Consider the following 20,806-nt stretch of genomic DNA (forward strand, 5'->3'; position numbering starts at 1 on the left):
AAAAGATTTTTTTTTTCAGTGGGGGCTTGAGCCCCCAGTGGTCCTGCACTGCATCCACCCCTACTTGATATTCAAAAACTCAAGGTATACTCGGATGCATTCTGCTCAAAATTAAACGGCATCCAAGAATAAATGAGAGTTTAATTACGAATTAATACAAAAAAAAAATTCAGCATATTACTTTAATGGTGGGGTTATTTTAATTTAAAAATTTTATTGAGTATTTTAACATAAATTTTGAATTAAAATTAAAATAATATTTAACAATACTAATTCATTTATCATTAGATTACATGAGTTCAATGACTCAAATTTTATGTCAAAATTTTAAATAAAAAATTTTAAGTTAAAATTGTCTAACCCATTACTTAATAGCAAATACAGGCTATAATCTTATCTTCATCCCAAAATTATTAAAAGAGATTCAATTTTTATTTTTATACAAAATGGCTAAAAAAAATACATTTTCTCACTTTTGTTAAGAGCAACAATAAACGTACAAAACGGTGTCAGAACAAGTTCAAAAAACTTGTTTTTAAGTTTTTTTTTTTTAATTAAGTGTCAAAACAATGTCTTTTTAAAATTTTACTTTTATCATAGTTTTGTATATTTATCATTTTTCTTATCCTAATATATCACATTGTCACTAACATTTTTCAGGGTGACTCTATTTATCATTTTTGTATTCCCTCAAAATGCTCTAAACCCCCCACATATTATAAACAAAATTTTTAAATGACTAGTCTAGAATGAACTTGTACTGACGCACTACTGCATGCTTGTAAATTTGAAGGCAAAGGCTTAGTTACCGTATCTGTAACTTGCGGCCAGCCATTATGATCAGTTAGATTTGAGAATCTAAAGTCGAATGGATGAGAAACAATAAAACAGAAACTATTTACAGGCATATATGTGTCAAAGGATTTTTCAACAATTAGTGGGCAACCGGAGGCAATGGTTAGATGCATAAGAGCGAGTGACCGATAATGAAGAGAAAAAATTAAATTAGTGTAAGTAGATTAATTGTGAATCAATCACCCACAAAGTTTATTCTCCTCGAAATCAAGCACGAACTAGAAAGAGTGGGGCTCTCTATTTTAAAGCCTCGTTCAGTCAATAATCATAACACATGATTAATTTTATGACATTTGGAAGATTAAAGAGTTTATAACTTGTACAATTTACTAATATAGAGGATAAAAATTAATAAACTCGCTTATATAATCAAAAACTACCGTGTAGGGTGCGAGATTAGATAGAACTTCTTTACATGTAAATAAAATAAAAAACGCTGGAAATGATACATAGACTAAAATCTCCAAACCATAAAAACAAACACAACCAACAAAAGAAAAAGAACAAAAAAAAAACTAAAATAAAGAAGAATTTAAACTAAAAAAAAAATAAAGCAAAGCCTAATAGAAGAGAAGAAACTATAAGAAGGTGAACACACACCCATAACGCCACTTATAATATACTTGCGATCAATTATTAATGTGAAGCCCTTCTTTGAACCAGAGGCACGCGTGCCAGCAACACTAAAATCGAGACTAAGATCAAGCCCCTAGTACTCTTAGGCTCAAACAATAAATAATTATCAGCCACCAAGTTCCCGTCAAAACCAAAATTCTCATCAAATTGGTCGGGATGTCAGTAAAGTGAAACTTGAAGCTCACAACCATATGTCCATATGCAAAATATCTGCCACAGTAGATTTGAAGAAAGTAGAGCACGTGGAGACCCTTTGAACATCCAAATTCAAAATCATGTCATCACCATCACCATTCGCAAAGAAGAATCACCAATTCACCATGATCATAAGTCTCAACAGCTAAATTAGATTCAACTTGGACCTCAAAATCCTCAACATGTCCAAGCCCGAATTAGGAGGGACAAAAGCATCATTAACCGTATTAGGCTGCAAAGCCGAACGAGAGCTTTGACCTTTATCCACAGGAACCTAGGCAATAATATCCAAAACATACCCCTAGGGCCAATTATCTGCGACAACCACGTACTGAGGAATATGAGCCACCTAAGGCTACATATCTGCATCTGATATTGGCCTTTTACACCTATCCGAAAATTATATCAAACGGAGCCTTAGAGACAGCAAAAGACAAAGGCTGCCGATCAAAGCCATGCGGCGGAGGTCCGATATTTAGTTGATAACGAGATGAACTGTGGTGATAGCTTGAGATGTATGGATAGAGTGATATTTCCGGCTAATTGTAAGATGAATTGTGTACATCGACGAGCCGATTTGAGGAGATCAAGTTTATATTGCTTGATGTGAGGATTGAACATCTAGAGGAATGTGCTGCAAATAATTATCGAAAAGCTACTATTTTACGCAAAGGCAATAACAAGTTTTGAGACCTCAATCAATTGTCCTAGTATGGGCTATCGCGATGACAGGGAGTAGAAGCATTGATAGTTGTAGGCATTTGAAGACTTCAATGACGGTGGAAGCTATGTAATCATCAATTCTAAAACATAGGGGATCAATAAATTACTGGAATTCATAAATCGATGGTGTGTAAAATGCTTTTCACTATTTATTGGTTCAATAGCGCCAACTTGTTCCAGTCATGATCTGAGTAATATTATGAGAATAATCATAGAGTTGTCCATATTCCTTTTTTTTTAAAAAAAAAAAAAAATTTTCAAGCTATTTCATTTTACCCGCTGGTCTGGTAGAAACATAAGGGCACTTGTCTATTTCATGACATTCATCAGGTTTGCTAAGCCCAACAAATCGTCAAATCCAACAGCGTGTTCACCGCAGGACAAAAAGTCAAAAACCCGGGGGAGGGGCCATTTTATAATAAAAAATTGTGCACGCTCCAGCGAAAGAAGCAAAGGCAAACCAGCCTTTTTATGTTTGCCCAGAGTAAAAGGACCAGACGATCCATTTTCGTGTAAGTAAAAAGAGAAGAAGCACACGCACATGCTACCCTGTGGAATGAGGGATCCACATCCACTTTCTAGATCCATTAAGAAAAGGCACTCGTTACTTGGTGGTCCGTTCGAATTCAATAAGCGGTTATCATCGAGTAAGATAAGTAGGGTAATGTTGGTGTTTGGACAAACTGTTGTTTCAAAAATGAAAATGTTTTTGGAATGTATAATAAAAGCCAGATTGCAATTTATGCTTGGACATTGCAGCGCGAATTGTAATGAAGCCAAAAAATAACAAAAATACATCAGTTAATGTGCCAAGTCAAAGGTAGCAAATAGCGATATCCATATCCACATAATCCATCCATCATCGTACAAGAAGAATAAAGACAACCCAGTAACCGAAAGCCAGAGCCAGACCAGATCATCTGAAAAAAAAAAAAAAAAAAAAAAAAGTACTGCTTGCTAGCTTACGTCTAATATTGCGGCTGCTGAACTGAGTCACGGTCCGCAACAAACAGTAACAATCAGCCTCCCAGCCAATTGGATTATTAGCAGTAAACCCACTTTTCCCATTTTTCTTACATGTCCCTTGCTTTCTTATAACTTTTTCAATTTCCTCTAAAAAGTCAAAAGCTTGCTCTCTTCAACGACGTTAGAGTAACAGAAGATCCTATCGCCGATTTTCCGACTTGGATGTCAAAAGAATCGTATCGGAGAAACAATTCCACCAACAGAAGCCTCGACGCCAGGACAACAAAGTCTTTGCCTGCACACTGTTTATTCCCAACCGTTGGGTTCTCTGTCTCTGGACCGTTCGACCAAAGCACGTGCTTGAGCATCTTCTCACCTTCCCCGACAAATCGGTCCGCTACGAACTCCTCCGCTCGCTCGAATATCTTCGGATCTTTTGTTGCAAATGGTTGGTACCCGAACAACATCTCTCCTTCTTTGACCTCAAACGACGCCTCGTGGTTCGATATGATCAAGTCTCTTTTAGCTTTGCCGTATTGTAACGCTACGGGTGGTTCCATACGCAGCACTTCGTACACCACGGACTTCATCCACGGCATCTGTTCCATCCCCGCCATCGTCACTTTGCCGCCGTTTGATCTGACTACCGATCTGATCTCTTCTGCTAACTGCATGTGGAGTTTGACCCCCCCACGGCCGATCCATTTGACCATGTTCGGGAATAAGATCTTCATGCCTCCGAATGAATTGAAGCATGTGGCAAATACGAGGTTGTGACACGCTTCCTCCCGCGAGACGCCCAACTTCTCGGCTTCGTCGAGAACGAAGCCCGACGACTCGTGGAAGAAATCGTACAGCCTCTGGTAATCTTTTTTCACGAGCGCTGGAGGGAGAGGGCGCGTGCGGAGCAATGGTTCTTCGACGAGCTTCGGTAGGCCCAGGGAGAGTAACGGAGCGAGCTGAAACAGAATCCACTTACCGATCAAAGTCGGGGCATCCGAGCCAAGTGTGGTATCGGCGGGGTTCTTACCGAACCAAGCCCGGGCCAAGAAGTTAAAGGCGGCTTGCTCGTTGGCTCCGCTGAAATCTGCTTTGCCCTTGGCGGCTAAGTCTCTTTCAAGAGTCTCAAATGCCTCCGTGTAGGTGGAGTGAAACTCGGGGATCACCTTGTCGCGGCGATTCATTAGAAGAAAGAACAAGAGTTGCTTGAGCTTGGCGTGGTTGGGCTCCGAAGGGTCAAGATACGACAGAACACGGTAACCGCCGGTGAGATCAGTGGAGGGCATGTAGGTGCCGGTGAAAAGATCTTTCTTTTCGACTTTGGAAACGTCAAAGAGAACGGGGAAGCTCTTGCCGTCGAGTAGAACGATGACTTTCGGGTTCGAAGAGATGAAAGGACCGGGGGGCATGTTAGCACGAAACACCGTCGAGCCGTACTTTTGGATTTTGGACTTGAAAAACTCGTCTCTTCCGAGGTTGTATAAGTAGTCTTGGCGGTCTTTGATCGGACCTAAATAAGGGAGGCCATAGCTTCCGGGGATTTTGCGGATCGGAAGTTTGGTGGGTTGTTCATCAGATGGCGAGATTGTGATTGGTGGTGGTGCTGGAACGGGCTGTTTCTCTGAAATGGAGGCGGTGATCGGCCTCGGACGGATGGCAGCAGATCGAACCCGAGGAGTGTATAGCTTTGATGATTTTCTTGGGGATTGAAATTCAGTTGGCAGAAGAGAAAAAGATAAAGAAGTTGATGCCATTTCACAGCGATAATAATTGTTGTTGTTGTTGCACACACTTTACAGAGAGAGAGAGAGAGAGAGAGCACCGAATAATTAATGATGCCTTTATATTGTATTATTTTTATGAGATGTTCCTGCAGTGTTCTTGCATGTAATTTTCCACCCCCTCAATTGGAATTGTTTGTGTTTGCGTTCGTGTTTACGTTTGTGTGTGGTGGATCGCACGACTTTATTTACATTTATAATGAGTGGGGTGCGAGCTCTTATAAAGTCGCAAGTCGTAACACTTCAACTCAGGAACCTAATTAAATAGAGTCGTGGAAGGTGTGCGTTTTCTCCTTTTTTTTTTCTATTGATTTTTGTTTTTCCGACCTAATTTGCTTTAATCTTTACTGTTTCCTGTTTATGCCCTTTAGAGCACGTGTTGGGTATGCAACCTTTTTTATTTTTATTTATTTATCTATCTTTTGAGACGGGTCTACATCTACAGTGTTGATGTTAAAACATTTTTCGTGAGTGTAGCACTGAAGTGTTGACGCTGATAGGTGCAATTTGCAAAATCAATGAATATGCATTTTATTTTACTACTTACTCGGATGAGGATAACAAATATATGCAAATGCAAATGACCCACATTTAATTTGCATGCTATCCCATGGATTGGTTTACTTCCTAGTAGGCTAGTGCATTGGGCACGGACAAGTTTCTTTTTTCTTTTTTTTTTATCTTTTTTTGTTTTCTTGACTGCGATATTGAGGAGGAGGTTGTAAATAATTTTCATTATCAATTTCCTCTGTGTATCGAAATCTACTATTATATTTTAGTGCGCTTAAAAAGCAAAGAAAGGAAAAAGCATATATATGACCAATTATTTTGAAAGCGGGTCCAAACTGATTCAATCAATTAGTTTAGATGGATTACTAATGGGCATTTAGTCCAGTGAGAGAACTCTTGCACTTACAATGTTGAGAGTAAGTGTTCGAGCCTCCATAAAGGTATTATGAGGGTTAATTTTAATTCTCCCTCGATTATCAAATAATTGAGTGGAGTTAGTCTATTCTTCACAAAATGTGAGTGAAGTTGACACCCTTTTAATATTAGGGAGGATTTTAAGAACCTAGACCGCGCTTCAGAGGAGTACATGCCACGATGAAGGTCTCAATTGTATAATCTGTTTGTAAATATTAATTATGATATCTAATGTAATATCAATAACAGTCTTATATAACAGTATTAAAAAAAATAGTTTAGATGGATTCAATTTTATTTTTATGTTGCAAGGTGCAAACTCAAGTAGCAGGCTTGGACGGTGATTTTATTTTATTTTTAAATCTTGTGTCTTCTTTATAATGCAAGAATGATTCGCGTGGGCCCATATATTAATATGACCAGTTAACTATTTTATTTTATTTTATTTTGAATGGGAAATCCATAAGCTGGTCGTCGGACAAATGAAGGACGGAGTTGAATAATCAAATCATACGGTAGACGAGTACCAGCTAGCAATATTCCCCAACAGGGTTTGAAGAAATAAAAGATTGAAGCGAGAAGAGTAAGAGGAGAGGTCGGTCAAATCGTCAAAGTCAAAACACATAGTTTTCAGACTTCCGTCCTAGGGAGCCGGGGTGCAAGGAAACTCGATGCGATGACAAACATGGTAAGCTGGCGTCGCGTTTCTCATTCAGATTCGGCGCCGTAATGCACCGGCAATCCCCGCTACTTCCAAATCAACCTAACTGCAGCTCGAGCCGGACATCTTTGCACGGCGTCGTCTTTAGCTTTACATGCATTTTTTGTTTGCTGCGATTGCGATTGGACCCTTGTTTGATTCCGCGCACTGTGGCCGCGAGCCCTTTTATGTAATTTTATCTATTATTGTTGACTGCCACGTGGACATGGACTCCTCGTTCGGACAAAACGAAATATTCATGAAGATTGATTTTTTCGATTCAACCATTGAATTAAAATCAGAAGCCATGTTGTATGGACGTTCCCACAAATGTTAATTTCAAGGAAATGCACAGCCGTACAACAATTGTTTGAACGTAGAGTATAATAAAACAGCCAACAAACTTTTGGCGCTTCCTTCTTTTAACCACATTATAATATGAATCCCAAAATACCTTGTAGGATGATGAAAAATTTATGAAAAAAATTTATTAAAATTTTTTGATACATTACATACCATATTATTTGAGATGAATTTTAACGTAAAATTTTCAAATATCTATCATTGCTCTTCTCACGTGCATAGCTAGAAATTCAATTTCATTTTTTTTTTAAAAGAAAGTCTTAAAAACATAATCTACAATACATTCATCATTTTTCTCACATTTTCAACCATTTACAATACAATAATTCTTGCATCTAAAGAATTATTGAAAACTCCAAAGTTTTAATCAAATTTATTTCTAATAATTCATAATTGAATTTACTATTTAATTATGACAATTGTACAGAACTGAATAAATAAATATCACTCTATGCTTCAATATTTATTTTAGTGTCAAACAAAAAAAAAAGTTGTTTCTAAATAGAAAATTACAAGAATTTTCAGCTTTGCAATTATGATCTTTTTCAAGCATACTAGTTTCACTTGAATAAGTTCATGATTTTTTTTTCACGACCTGTGGGCCTTCTACCTTCATGCGTCATTGCTCCATCAGGCTTTTGCCCATTGTAGAAAATTCCCCACTGCTGCCTCCCGTAGGAGCCTAGGCCGTCCTAAGCATAGAGGAACCACACCAATCTATCCCGAACTTGGTAGTTAGACTCTACTGCGATGACGATATTGTTGGGGAGGTCCTGAGAAAAAATAGCTCATTTGAAATATTGAAAAACTTGATTTATAATAATGAGGTTAACCTTTTATTTGTTACTTTGTGTGCATTTCTATTATTTGCCGGCCCAATTGCTAGTAGGGATAATCAAAACACCAAACCAACTAATGTAAAGATGGTTTTCAGTGCTAGTTATCCAGTTACAGAAGTGACCCCATAGGCGTTTGCTTTCATGTTAGTTTGTGAGTTTGAAAATTATCTTTTTTGGTGTAGATAGTACACATCAAAAGGTTTCTAAGCTAGAATTAATGTTTGGGAAGAATTTATAAAGTTATAAAATTATGAAAAAGATAATTTACAGCATTGTTAATCCATCTTAAATTTCTCAGATTTTATTTTTAAATCTCGAGCCGACTATAGGAAACTATATATTGTATAAATTATGTATATAACGAACGGTTTAGGTTGAAAAAATGTAACAATAATTTTTAGTATTTTCAAGGATGTGGCTAGTAAATATTTTATCTTTAATGGTGATCTAAGTAATGCCAAAAGCCGCATCAATTGTCAAAATTTGAAAATAGATAAAGAATGCTAGAATTTTTCTTTGAGCTTTAGGTGAGCAGGGAAGGGTAGTTTATCACGGGTGCTTGGTACTGTTTTTAGCAATTTTGTTTTTTCAATTTATAGAAATAAAAAAAAAACTTGTTTAGTGGGATTTAATTATGACATATTTTTAATTGGCCAAAGGCCGAGTGGTTAGGACTGTTGTTTTTCAAGTTGGCGGACAATAGTTTGAACCACCACACATGCAATGTGAGGGTATTTCATTATTTAATTATAATATATAATTAAGTATTTACTTGTAATGTATAATTAAGTGAATGTATTTTTCTCCTTTACCCAAGTGTGAGAGAAATAGGCATCTCTCGAATATTAGTGAGAATTAAAATCTGGATGTAAATTAGTCTCAATAATAATATGATTTATAAATATAATTATAATCTCATATAATATAAGTTATAATTTGAACAATAATCTTATATAAAAAAAATTACATTGTATTTTTTATTTAGATGAAAACAAATTACACTCATTTCCCAAAGAATCTAACGGAAATTATAAAACAATAATTTCATGTTCCCAACAATCAGAATATGATTGGGTCCTACGCTTTTTTTTTTTTTTTGATAACTGATTAAGAATCAGGTTACTGCATTACACAGATATATATACAACTGCTATGACAGCAGGTCATTACACTGATATTTACAATCAGATATATATACATGGGACTTATATTATTACATTTTTATTCTATGAAGTACATGCCCATCCCAAATACCCCTCACGGAGGAGGGATGTCTCTACTCCACTCGCATTTCGCAAAGGAGAAAGACGTTTATAGAAATCTCCACACAATTATATTTAATTGGAGGAGGTTGAGTCCGTGGGGACTCGAACCATTACCCTCAAAGTCAATACCTTTAAAAAAGTAAAATCAATACCATTTTCAGTTGTCGCAACTGCTGAAAAGTTTAACCAGGGTCCTACGCCTTTAAAAAAGTAAAATCAATACCATTTTCAGTTGTCGCAACTGCTGTGCGGTTAAGCAGATGGACCCGACCCACAATACCAGTAGAAATATATGAATGTATTTGATGGTGTTTTTGACTTAATGGAAAATTTATTTTCTTTTCGAAAGAAAAAAAGTAAATGGACCCACAAAAATTAAAATACATTTATATATTTAAATGCAAACACAAAAGTATATTACGGTAACCCATTAGATTGCTATGCACATTTATTTTTTGATAATAATTTTAATCACTGAAATATCCTTACAATAATTTACTAATAAAGACATCAACAATATAACTTAATAGAAACATTTTTACTCTTTATACGATTAACTATAAGTTATTATCAATTTATCATTCTACAATGACTTTACATTACCAACAACATTCAACGATTTCTCTTTAGAAATGATTAGATGAATTTAGAGAAAAAAAATGCTTCAATCTGCTTCTTTATGATGTTGGGGTGCAGATCAAGATCAAGATCGCAATCAAGTTTTATGAAACGTATTTTGGAAACATGATTCATGAAAGAGAAATTAAAAGATAAATGGAGAATTTTAAAAGGAAAAAAAAATCTCGTATCCTGTTATTTTACTCCCTCCTTCCTATTTGATTCATTATATATATATATATATATATATATATATATATAGATTAATGAAATTGTCACTGATCCAGTGATCCTCACACTTGCAAGGCAGAAGGATGATTTCAAAATTATTGGTTTTTGCTAATAAATGGTCATCCAATGGGTCATCCAATGATCAGACTCAAAACAAAAATTTAGAAAGAAGATAACGAGCAAAGAGAACGGAGACTTTGAGGGACAGTGTGTGTGGTTAGCCAGAGAAATTTCATTGTAAGGGTATTTTTGGCATTTGAGTAGGTGTAATGAGTAAAATTTTAATTTTCAAAATTTAGTAGTGGGTATATCAAACAAATGAATATAAAGAGTATCGTAGAGGGTTCAAATAGTCCCACTTAAATATTAGTTTAATTTTTTAATAATATTATTTTTACACATATTACCAAACATATTTTTGTTATTTTCATTTTCAGATATCATATAAAAAAGGCTACCAAATTCATTTTCATTTTTATAAAAATTAATCATTCCTATGTTATAAATAAATACAAAAACAACATTTAAAAATAATACCAAACACACCTTTATTTTAAGAAACCAAATTTGTGGTTTAATTACATCCACATTAACATCCTTAGATCCCATCAAACTCATTTATTGCACTTGGATCACTTTTTTTTCCCATTTATAGTTGGATTATAATTCCGCAATTGCTAAATTACATTGTATGTAATTTGTAATTGACTCCAAAATATGACTCTCTTAATTGTTTGACAAACTAGCTGAGTCATTAAAAAAAAAACTGATTTGGTGCAAATTACAGATGATATAACTTAACAAGTTCCTTATAATATACTTACAATACAATATTAACTTTAATAAAGTTTATTTTTAGATTTATATTTTTCACTTCAATCTTATTACGGTAACAAACCACACCAATATTATACGTATCCTCATGTTTTTCTAAAGTTTTCTCTGGCGACCACTATAGAAGTAGGCATACGTCTTGAAGTTAAAGATTTTTGATAAAGTAGGAATTTCACTTGTTTTGCGTATAGATTTGAGTCCCTCTAGTAAATAGTTTTTCAAAATTAAACTTTATTTTCAAAGGTTACTAGCATTCTCTTTCTCTCAACCCATAAAATCTGAAGGATTAGTCAAGCTTTGTCAATTGCTTTCATTGAAAGGAGATGAGGATAATATTGTCATGCTGGGAGAGATTGTTATAAAGAGTGGGGGACAAAAATTAGTCAAGCCACTTGTGGGTAATGTCTTTTCTGAATAAACCCATCAATAGAGAAGGACTTTGATAAGCAATTATATGGAATCCTATGAATGGCGTTACAATTGAGAGTTTTTTTTTTTTTTTTGGGGGGGGTGGGGTGGTCATTTTATATTTCATTTCAAATCAGATAAAAAAAAGGTCCTTAGAACTGAACCATGGCACTTTAACAACTCTTTAATAGTTCTAGTTGAACCATAAAGGAATATTTTAAAAATAAGCTTCATAAGGACTCCATTCTACGTCCAAATTCATAACTTTCCCATCATTTGTATGAGTAAAGAAACATGCCTGTTTCTGGAAAAATTAATTGGTGACGTGGAGGAGGTAGATTCAGGGGAGACAGGTGGTTCATGATTGTTTTGGAAGATTTCTCTGTGTGCGGGTAAATATTGACATTACAAAACCCTTATGAAGAGTACTTTTCGTGAGATTTTTTACAAATGAGGAAGATGCCATAATGATGCCATCACTTTATGAATGTCTTCCAGAATTCTGCTATTATTATGGTAGGATTAGTCATGCTTACAAGGAAACTGAGATTATGCCTAAAGATGAAAAAGTAGAGAATTTTGGTCATAGAGCCCGACTGAAAGCAGCAAAGAACAAGCAAGACAGAAGTAATAGAGGAGGAGAAAGCCCAGTTAACCATATTGGATCGGTGGCCCACGTGAAGATAGGCAATCCTAACACTGGGATAGTCTTTGATTGAAGTAGACGGGCAGGTGGATATGATAGGTGCAACTAAAAATTTCGACTCCTTGGGAAGTACGAAGATAATTTCTTCGCCAATAATTAAGAAGGAAGAAATGGGCAGTCAAAAGATAATACAGAGCTCACTCAAGCCCAAAAAGATAAACTGGGTGTTGAGCCTCCAACTTGTTTAGACTCAGCTTGAATTCCAACTAATCTTCGACCTAAATCAAGTTGTGCTAATTGTACTTCTTCTCAAAGAACATAGAAACTACTTGTGCAGAAGCTGACGAATTCAATGATCTCCATGACTTCAGCCTTCTCTGAACAAGATACCATGAAAAAGAGTAGCAAGGAAATGGAGATGAAGAGTTAAAATTTCCTCAACTGCTACCAGGATGAACTTACAAGGAAAGTTAATGTTGCTGTCATCTTTCTCTACTCTCTCAACTTTTAAATTACAAGCTAACTTTTTGGATGTTTTAACGGCGGTAGCTGATCACAACCCCACCGAACAGAAGGAGGGCCTTATGTTGGAATGTTCGAGACTAGGGGAACCCTCAAACATTCCACACATTAATAGATTCTCCACCAGTATAAACAAATTTTGTTTTCTTAAGTGAAACTAAGCATAATTCTCATCAAATGGAAGTTATTCATGTTAAATTAAATTATGAATTTTGTTTTCTCTGTAGACTACTCGGGCTATGGTGGAGGGTTAACATTACTCTGGAATTCAGATGTTAATATCAATTTATTGTCCTATAATATGCGCCATATTGACATTATTATGTTGCACGTGAAAATCTAACATGGTGATCGATTTACAGGATTTTATGGCCACCATGAACAATCGGAAAAGAAACATTCTTGGTGCTTATTGGGAAGGCTGTCCACGCTATCAGCAGCCCCTCGACTATATGGAGGGGATTTCAACCAGATTTTGAAGGTTAAGGAGAAAAGAAGAGGTAGCCCAAAAGAACATAAACTTGATTTTTGATTTCAAAAATGCTTTAGAAGATTGCGGCTTGTATGGTCTTGGTTGGGAGGGTTATCCATTCACTTGTTCAAATACCGAGACCTTAATCGCCAACTTGGATCGTTTTAACAACATTAATTATTGAACTTGGGGCGCTTTTAACTAATATTTTACTGAGCCTTATTATGTAATATGTATGGAACATTTCATCGAACTTTATAACTTACATAAATTTGGAGGTACATAATTCTTACGACCTCATGTTACAAGTTGGGTATTATTTATACAAGTTGGGTATTATCCAAATATTGAGCGTTATTAAGTAATATGTATGGAACATTTTCGTATTATGATTGTTAGATTTTTGAGCTGAACTATGGATAAATTCTTGCTCTCAATATATTTCAAATTATAAATACATGTAGATTGCACCCCATTTAAGGAAAAAAAATGTGAAACCATATGTTATTTAAAAAAATTATATCTTATTCAAAGAAAAAAAAATAAAACATGAGTATTATTTAATTGAGATAATAAAATCTTCAGTATTAAAAATAATAAATGCTATATTTAAATCTCGTTTACATGAGAAATGAAAGGATTAATGTGCGTTTAGCCTTAAAAAAATAAAAATGAAGAGCATATTAGGAGGAAAGATAACCACTGAATAATATTGTGTTAAAACAAGTCCGCTTGTCATTCCCGGATCTCACAAGTAACAATATTGCGTGTAAAGTCAAATGTGGAAAGGTTAACAATTGTATGCCTCCAAATAATTATTAACTTTCACGGATATGCAACTATTTACGCACAATCTGCAGATTGTCTCAAAACGACTAAGAAAAGTCTAAAATACCCCAAGGTACCATAAGCAATATCGACCCCACTCTCTTTCACCAACATAACTTTCAAAATCAAAATCTCTCAAAATCTTTCAAAAAAAAAAAAAAAAAACTCAAAGCCTTCAAACCAATTAACTCCAATGGGCAAGTAAAAAAAACTTAACTCCAATGGGATTTCTTTTTTTAATTTCTAGTTTTTAATTCATTTCTTCAAACTCGTCACGCATGTGGAGTTTATGAATAAAGGTAATTTAGTAACTTCCAGGATTGCTAGGATATTCATGTAACATAATTTTGGTGGAAGAACGTTCATGCAGTTTCTCAATTTTCAGAGTATAATGGCCGCAAATCCTTACTTGAAGCAGGGTTTAGGGTTTTAGAATCGAAAAGAACGAGATAACCAACGACTACGCCAAAACCCTACAACCCTCGAATGAAAATGGAAGTTCAATCCGTTTGTCGTGGACTTCAACTCCCGAAATTTAAATCATCGAATTGTGGTTTCCTCTCGCATCAATTTGTAAGTAAATTATTTTCCCGTTTGAACATCAATTTTACAGTTCATTATTGATTATCTTTGTTTAAAACCCACTCTCTTCATTTCTGTCTGCAATCTACTACGTTCAAGGTTTCACCTTCTGCAAGCCAGTTCGGGTCAAGAAGTCAAAGCATTCGATTTGGAAATGCATACAAATGTACAGTCTCCATCTTTAATCTTAATTTGTTATCTGGTTGCTTAGGAAATTGAGGAAATAACTCTTCTTTTTCAGTTTTAGGGAACACTTTTCCTAATTTAAAGCATAAAATTGAAGGGTATTCGGCATGGAGTTCGAAAAGAGGAGCTATATTATGTGCGTCTAATTCTGGTTCAGACACAAAATTGGGATTCCCTTCGGGTGAAAATTCTAGTTTGCCAGTTGCTATTTTTAATGGGCCGGAGCCGTTTCGTGGGAAATCGGGTTCAGTATCGTTTTGTGGACTGACTCACCAGCTGGTGGAAGAAGGAAAGTTGATGTCAGCTCCGTTCCAAGAAGACAAGGGCTCATTCCTTTGGATTTTGGCACCTGTCGTGTTGATATCGTCGTTGATTCTCCCCCAGATGTTCCTTGGCAATGTAATAGAGGATTTCATCAAGGACAATCTTCTCATGGGTATATCATAGAGCTGAGTTCTTCTTTTTATGTTGTTTAGCTTTCAACTCAGTAACTTTGTATAAAATATGTGAGCTTTGTAAGTTGCATTTGTTTTCTTCTCTGTGATCAATTAAACTGCTGAGGTTGTTATGCAGAGATCGTGTCTTCTTTGACTTTTGAGTCCATGTTTTATGTTGGTCTTGCAATATTTCTGCGAATCACTGATCGAGTTCAGAGGCCATATTTACAATTCAGCCCAAAGAGGTGGGGTCTTATCACAGGGCTCAGGGGATACTTGACTTCTGCTTTCTTCACGACGGGCTTAAAGGTTGTTGCCCCTCTCTTTGCCGTCTATGTAACTTGGCCAGTGCTTCGACTGCCAGCCTTGGTTGCAGTGCTTCCATTTCTGGTTGGTTGTGCGGCTCAACTTGCATTTGAGACCAATCTTGACAAGCGTGGGTCGTCATGTTGGCCCTTAATTCCTATCATCTTTGAGGTTGTTTCTTGACTCATATTTATCTTTCTCAGGCCAAAATCAAGGATTTATTAACTTTATTTTAAAATCAAGGATTTTAATGACTTTATTTTATTGGCAGGTATACAGACTTTATCAGTTGAGCAAAGCTGCTAATTTCATTGAGAGATTGATGTTCTCAATGAAAGATCTTCCGAGATCTCCGGAATTGCTGGAAAGAGGCAGTGCAATGGTTTCCATGGTAGTGATTTTCCAAGTCCTTGGTGTGGTTTGCCTCTGGTCATTGTTGACATTTCTTCTGAGGCTCTTTCCTTCTAGACCTGTAGCTGAGAACTATTAATGTATCAATGGGAATACATCAACAATGGTCTTCCATGTAGAATCTTTACGTCTTGTTGATGAATTGTAGGGAAATGCTAGTTTTGCTGTAGATGTTGTCCTAATGATCTTGAGGCCAAGAAGTTTTGTTCTATTGGGGTTTGTGCAACTTGTGTTGGCTGAGTTGGTTTTGAAACAGTTGCCTAGCTTGCTAGACCGCAGTTGATCCTGCTGTATCACTGATCTAAGGTGCTTGTTTGTACAGAATGGTAAACAGGCGCAGTTCATAAGGTAACACATCTGTATTTTCAGAATCTGCAACACTTTGAAGAGCCCAAATTGTCTAGCTCTTCGTTTTTCTGAGGATTTGTAGCAAAAGAATCAAATGCTTGATTGTCACACATCAGTTAAAGCATCTGTCCAGAAAGTAAATGGAAATAGCAGCTCCCGAATTTTACATCAAGAGGAAACCAGTTAATTACTTGACCTTGAACAAACTTGGATCCCAATCATATCAAAGTGTTTAAAATGACAAGAAACAAAAGTGTCATTGCACATGATATCGTTTCTGTTATGAGTACAATAAACAATCTATCCGTATTTGTTTTCACAACAGTAGACGATTATAATTCTAACGATCAACAGTCGCAAGCGGGATAATCACGATATGAACACTCGCCATCCTTAAAATGATGAAATCTCATGTTGTCTTGTCTCTGACAATTATCTCTCTGTTCTCAATGCTTGAAAGTTTCTTGATAAAGTTATGGCACTCCCCGCAGATCCTCAAGTTCTTTTTTATCCTTGAGGTTCTACCGGGAGGAGTACTAATAAGCCCGTAAGCAACGGCTAGTCTTTCACTGCGACACGTCTGTGGCTTCTCTTTTGCTTCTTGGTCAAGATCATGGAGCACATACTCTGTGTATGGCATATAGCCTGCATCCTCACCTCATTCCTCAAAGACCTCAGCTTTTTGTAAGCCTTGCTCCTATCGGGGCTCGTTTTCTTCTGGCTAAATCGGGATTTCCCTTACCTTCTTCTTGTTGCTAAGTCTCAAACTCGAAGATGGTTCACCTAGCAGCAGTCCTGGCTCAGTTTGGGCGTATTTTTCCAGCGTCTCCCAAACAACAGAGCTTGCGTCAATTTGCATATTTCTAATAAATTCTCTGGCCTCAGCTATCTTCTGTAATCTTCCATAAAGATCGACAATACCCAGAAAATGTTCTAGTGTAGGATTGATGTCATAATCCCTGGTCACGGACTCAAAATGTTGAAATCCTTCATCCACTGCACCAAAGCAACCGCAGGCAGTAATAACACCAACAAAAGTAGACCAATTTGGCCTTACTCCATCATTCTTTCATCTGGGAAAAAAATTTTAGAGCGGCTTTTCCTTTCTCATTTTCTGCCGAACCCTGAAGGAATAAATACCAAGAGTGCAAGTTTTTGAATCCAAGTTTTTCATTGATATTTGATCGAACACTCATTTCACAGTCCTCGTATCACCCAATTTACAATATACTTCCACCAGTCCATTAAATACAACAGAACTGGATTTTGACGGGGACCTCATAACATACTTCAAATCTTTTCCCAGCTTCCAACAACTTCAAATCCATGCAAACGTTAAGCAGTTCAATGATATCAGGCGAGTCCAAAAAAATTCCTATATTTTTCAATTTATCCATGACTTCAAGTGCTGCTTTCACTTCCCTTTCTCGACATAAATGCTTGAGCTCAGAGTTTAAATCATCTTGAAGGTAAAACAATTCGTTGAGACAAACTTGAAACAACCATTAAATCTTTATTATCCATTTTCTTTTTCTTAGCTTGTAAACTCCTTCCTTCTCAAAAAAAAAAAAGCTTATAAACTCCTTCCACTTCCAGTTACCCCATAGACATAGAGGGGACAATATTTCACACAACCAACACACACTCACATCACCCAATATTTCACACAACCAACACACACTCACATCACCCCCGTATGTTCCTCAATATATTGATTAAATAAGTAGAAAGTTTGAACAAGGATGGTTTGAAGCATGCAATAACATACACTCAACACTGGAGCAACAGGTTTGGAAGTTGGATAAGTTACAGACTCAACAGTTCAAAGTTCAGAAAATGAGATGTTGAATTTTAGACATTGCAAACAACAGGAATATTTTCTAGAGCCGAGTACATCATAGTCAAGTTATGCATTGGTATAAACAGAAATACTTGGATCTTCTTCCTGGAAATTTCTTTCTCACTATACGTCATTCTTTTTCATGTTGTGTACAATATTTAGACTAACAGTAGTGTAGCAAATGAAATTAGATATTTTTCTCTAAATGCTCTGACAAAGGGATGGCCTTATTGTGGATTTCAAGCTGAAAAACTTCAGAAAACTCCTTAATCAAAGAATTGTGAGCGATATCAATCAGTTCGCAGTCATCAGGATGACGGAATTCTGCAGTCAGTGATTGAGATTCTCCTACCAAACCCTTTATGCTTCCAACATGACGATTTTGTATACCGCATGGGACTATCCAACGAAAGGGTGTTAGATCCGTGGTAACATTCAATGCTAAGCCATGATAAGCAATCCACTGAGATACACGTATCCCTATTGCTGCCAGTTTCTGATCTCCTGTAGTTAAAATCAGAAAAGAGAAAACACATCAAGAGACTGCAATCAATTAGGCCACATTTTCTTTTTCTTAATGACATTAAATCAGGACAGAGTGGTCAACTAATATTTACAAAGAGTCAATGGCGAAGGCCGAAAACCTGCCAGTTTCCAAATATATAACTTCGACTATGGACCACATGAAGTCCTGGTTCCTCAATCACCAGAACCATAATACTTGTTAACTAGGATTGAATTTTCCTAGAGCTTTTCCTCAGCCAATATGCTTTTCTGTGGCTCACTGCAATCTCAACAGCAAATGTGGACCTATAAAACTATATACAGGGGTCAATTATATACCAATTCAAAACACTTACGTTGATGGTCCAACAAACTTTTGGAAAGAGATCCAGGTAAAAAGCAATATCAATTTGATAAGTCCTAAAATGAGTCTCATCTAAAATAACTCAATACAGCTAGATTCTTAGGTACTTAGAAAGGTGCTGCAAACTTGGAAGATTAAGTATAACTGAGGTTAAAGAGGCTTTTCCAAATGTTTACCATGTTTTCTATTCGAAAATTTTATAAATTCTTGACAGAATTCGTGTAAAAGCAGTTGCTGCACCATGTTTTGTACTACATAATTCATAAATGACAATGATTCAGTGAGGAAAGACACCCGTGTTCAGAGTTGACTTCTTACTACAGTCACACATATATGCACAGACCTTCCATAGCACTGGCACTATGAGGCATGCCAGCATTTTCAAAGCTCAAATATACCAGAACAAAGAGTAATAAAATGTACTTACCAACCCAGACCCCAGTTAAACCCTCGACCCGGGAAGCCTTGATGGAGAATGTTGAGAGAACACGAATGGCAACCTCCTCAAGTGCCCTGAGGTACCAATGAAGATCCATCTTGTGATTTCGCAGATTGATAATAGGGTACATAACTAGCTACAGAACAATACATGCATCACAAGTTAGGCATACAAAATGAAACAAAGAGAGGACTACAATTTATTAAGGAAGTTAAATAGTGTGATCCCCAAAGAGCCATGAAGGAGGTAACAGATTTCAAATTAGAGTGCCAATAATGTCTAATATAATCAAATATTCCAAATTATAATGTATTGAGTTACCTTGTATTCAAGTTCATGGTATCACAGAATGTCCTGCAGTTCATAGTGATTTGCCTCAGTTATAAAAAGCTTCAAGGTTTACATGCTTGCCTTAGATGTCAACTGATAGAGTTATAGTTGTACATAGAGTCCAATTGATGCTTATTTTAGATGACATATACTATCGAGAGTAAAAAAAATAATAACAAAATGAGATGATATGCACGTAAGCAAGCTACTAATACTAGAAATATCAATTTGTAAACATAATTCAAAGACATCATAAGCAAGAAATGAGCTTAGCACCTGGCCAGGACCATGATAGGTAACTTCACCGCCACGTTCAGTTCGATAAACTTGAAAAGGAGGGTCCTTTAAGTCAAAATTAAGGTACTCTTCAGAGCCACCAGTACCCATTGTATAAACAGGACTATGCTGTAGAACAATCAGCGTGTCGGGGCAGTCTTCATTTCTTTCAATCAACGCCTTCTTTTCCTTTACTACGTTTTTCTGCCATGACCATGCTTCATTGTAAGGAACCAGTTCCTTGTACAAATCAAAACACTCACACCTGAACCAATAATTAAGTTGAACAAGTCGAGTTACACTGTTCAATGCATTGAATAGAAGGTGTTTGTGAAAAAGAGAGAGCAATTTACGTTTCACTTACGTTTTTCTTCTTTCATGGGTTATTGAGGTTTTGGAATATAATACTTGCTTTGATTCGCAGAAGATTTTGCCACGGTTTAGCTTTTTGGATTGGTCAAGACTTGGGCATGTTGGGACTGAACAAAAACCTGAAGTTGCTGCAAGAATCATGCTTTTTTCTTCTTCTTTTTTTTTTTAAAGAAAGGAAAAAAAATGATCTTCCACTAGTCGGTCGAAGAAGGATCCATTTGATCAAACATGAAGCCAAAAATGCACCAAATTCTCATTCACATACATTTGGGAAAAAGGTTTACGAGAATAATGAAGATGAGTGAGAATTAACAGGGCAGCGTAGTAACCGATGCTACAGTTCAATCAAGACCATCAAAAAGAAAGAAGAGGACGAATGCTGACGTGGACGCTCAAGGTGCAATACAAGTACAGCCAGCAACTTTTGCTTTGAGGGGTACTTTTGACATTTAACTAGCTAGTGATTTTCGTAAATTCGCCCCTTTGAGCTATTAACAAACCCTAAACAGGGTAACGAGAACACTCGTGTATAAATCAAAGTGAGATTGGCTCTTAATTGGTGACGCTGCACTCGCATTACTACTAAGCAGTGCCTGTTCTAGGTT

General features: G+C 36.2%; 3 protein-coding genes across 5 annotated transcripts; 1 reads left to right on the plus strand and 2 right to left on the minus strand.

The window, feature by feature from the left end:
- Window positions 1–3,102: 3,102 nt before the first annotated feature.
- On the minus strand, window positions 3,103–5,348 carry AOS (allene oxide synthase; the record flags this gene model as incomplete). Its single annotated transcript, NM_001288906.1, is given in 1 exon segment — window positions 3,103–5,348. A coding segment is annotated over 1 exon segment (1,599 nt). The 5' UTR covers window positions 5,130–5,348.
- Window positions 5,349–13,965: 8,617 nt separating this feature from the next.
- Window positions 13,966–16,099, plus strand: LOC102610377 (uncharacterized). Of its 2 annotated transcripts, XM_052442357.1 has the most exons (6): window positions 13,966–14,105; window positions 14,192–14,379; window positions 14,488–14,554; window positions 14,630–15,010; window positions 15,148–15,488; window positions 15,589–16,099. In XM_052442357.1, the coding sequence occupies exons 2-6, from the start codon at window positions 14,293–14,295 to the stop codon at window positions 15,805–15,807; spliced, it is 1,095 nt and encodes a 364-aa protein (XP_052298317.1). In that variant the 5' UTR covers window positions 13,966–14,105; window positions 14,192–14,292; the 3' UTR covers window positions 15,808–16,099. The 2 variants fall into 2 exon arrangements, with proteins under 2 accessions (XP_052298317.1, XP_006473412.2); XM_006473349.4 differs by having other exon boundaries at window positions 14,002–14,379; window positions 14,672–15,010.
- Window positions 16,100–17,904: 1,805 nt separating this feature from the next.
- Window positions 17,905–20,584, minus strand: LOC102610869 (octanoyltransferase LIP2p, chloroplastic). 2 transcript variants are annotated; one of them, XM_006473350.4, is made up of 4 exons: window positions 20,194–20,584; window positions 19,830–20,094; window positions 19,212–19,359; window positions 17,905–18,420 (listed from the first exon to the last, which is right to left on the minus strand). In XM_006473350.4, exons 1-4 carry the CDS (start codon window positions 20,340–20,342, stop codon window positions 18,104–18,106), a joined length of 879 nt encoding a protein of 292 aa, XP_006473413.2. In that variant the 5' UTR covers window positions 20,343–20,584; the 3' UTR covers window positions 17,905–18,103. The 2 variants fall into 2 exon arrangements, with proteins under 2 accessions (XP_006473413.2, XP_024952189.2); XM_025096421.2 differs by lacking the exon at window positions 20,194–20,584 and adding an exon at window positions 19,545–19,577 and having other exon boundaries at window positions 19,212–19,297; window positions 19,830–19,975.
- Window positions 20,585–20,806: the final 222 nt, after the last annotated feature.

This window comes from Citrus sinensis, chromosome 5 (genome assembly GCF_022201045.2).
Source record: "Citrus sinensis cultivar Valencia sweet orange chromosome 5, DVS_A1.0, whole genome shotgun sequence".
NCBI lineage: Eukaryota > Viridiplantae > Streptophyta > Magnoliopsida > Sapindales > Rutaceae > Citrus > Citrus sinensis.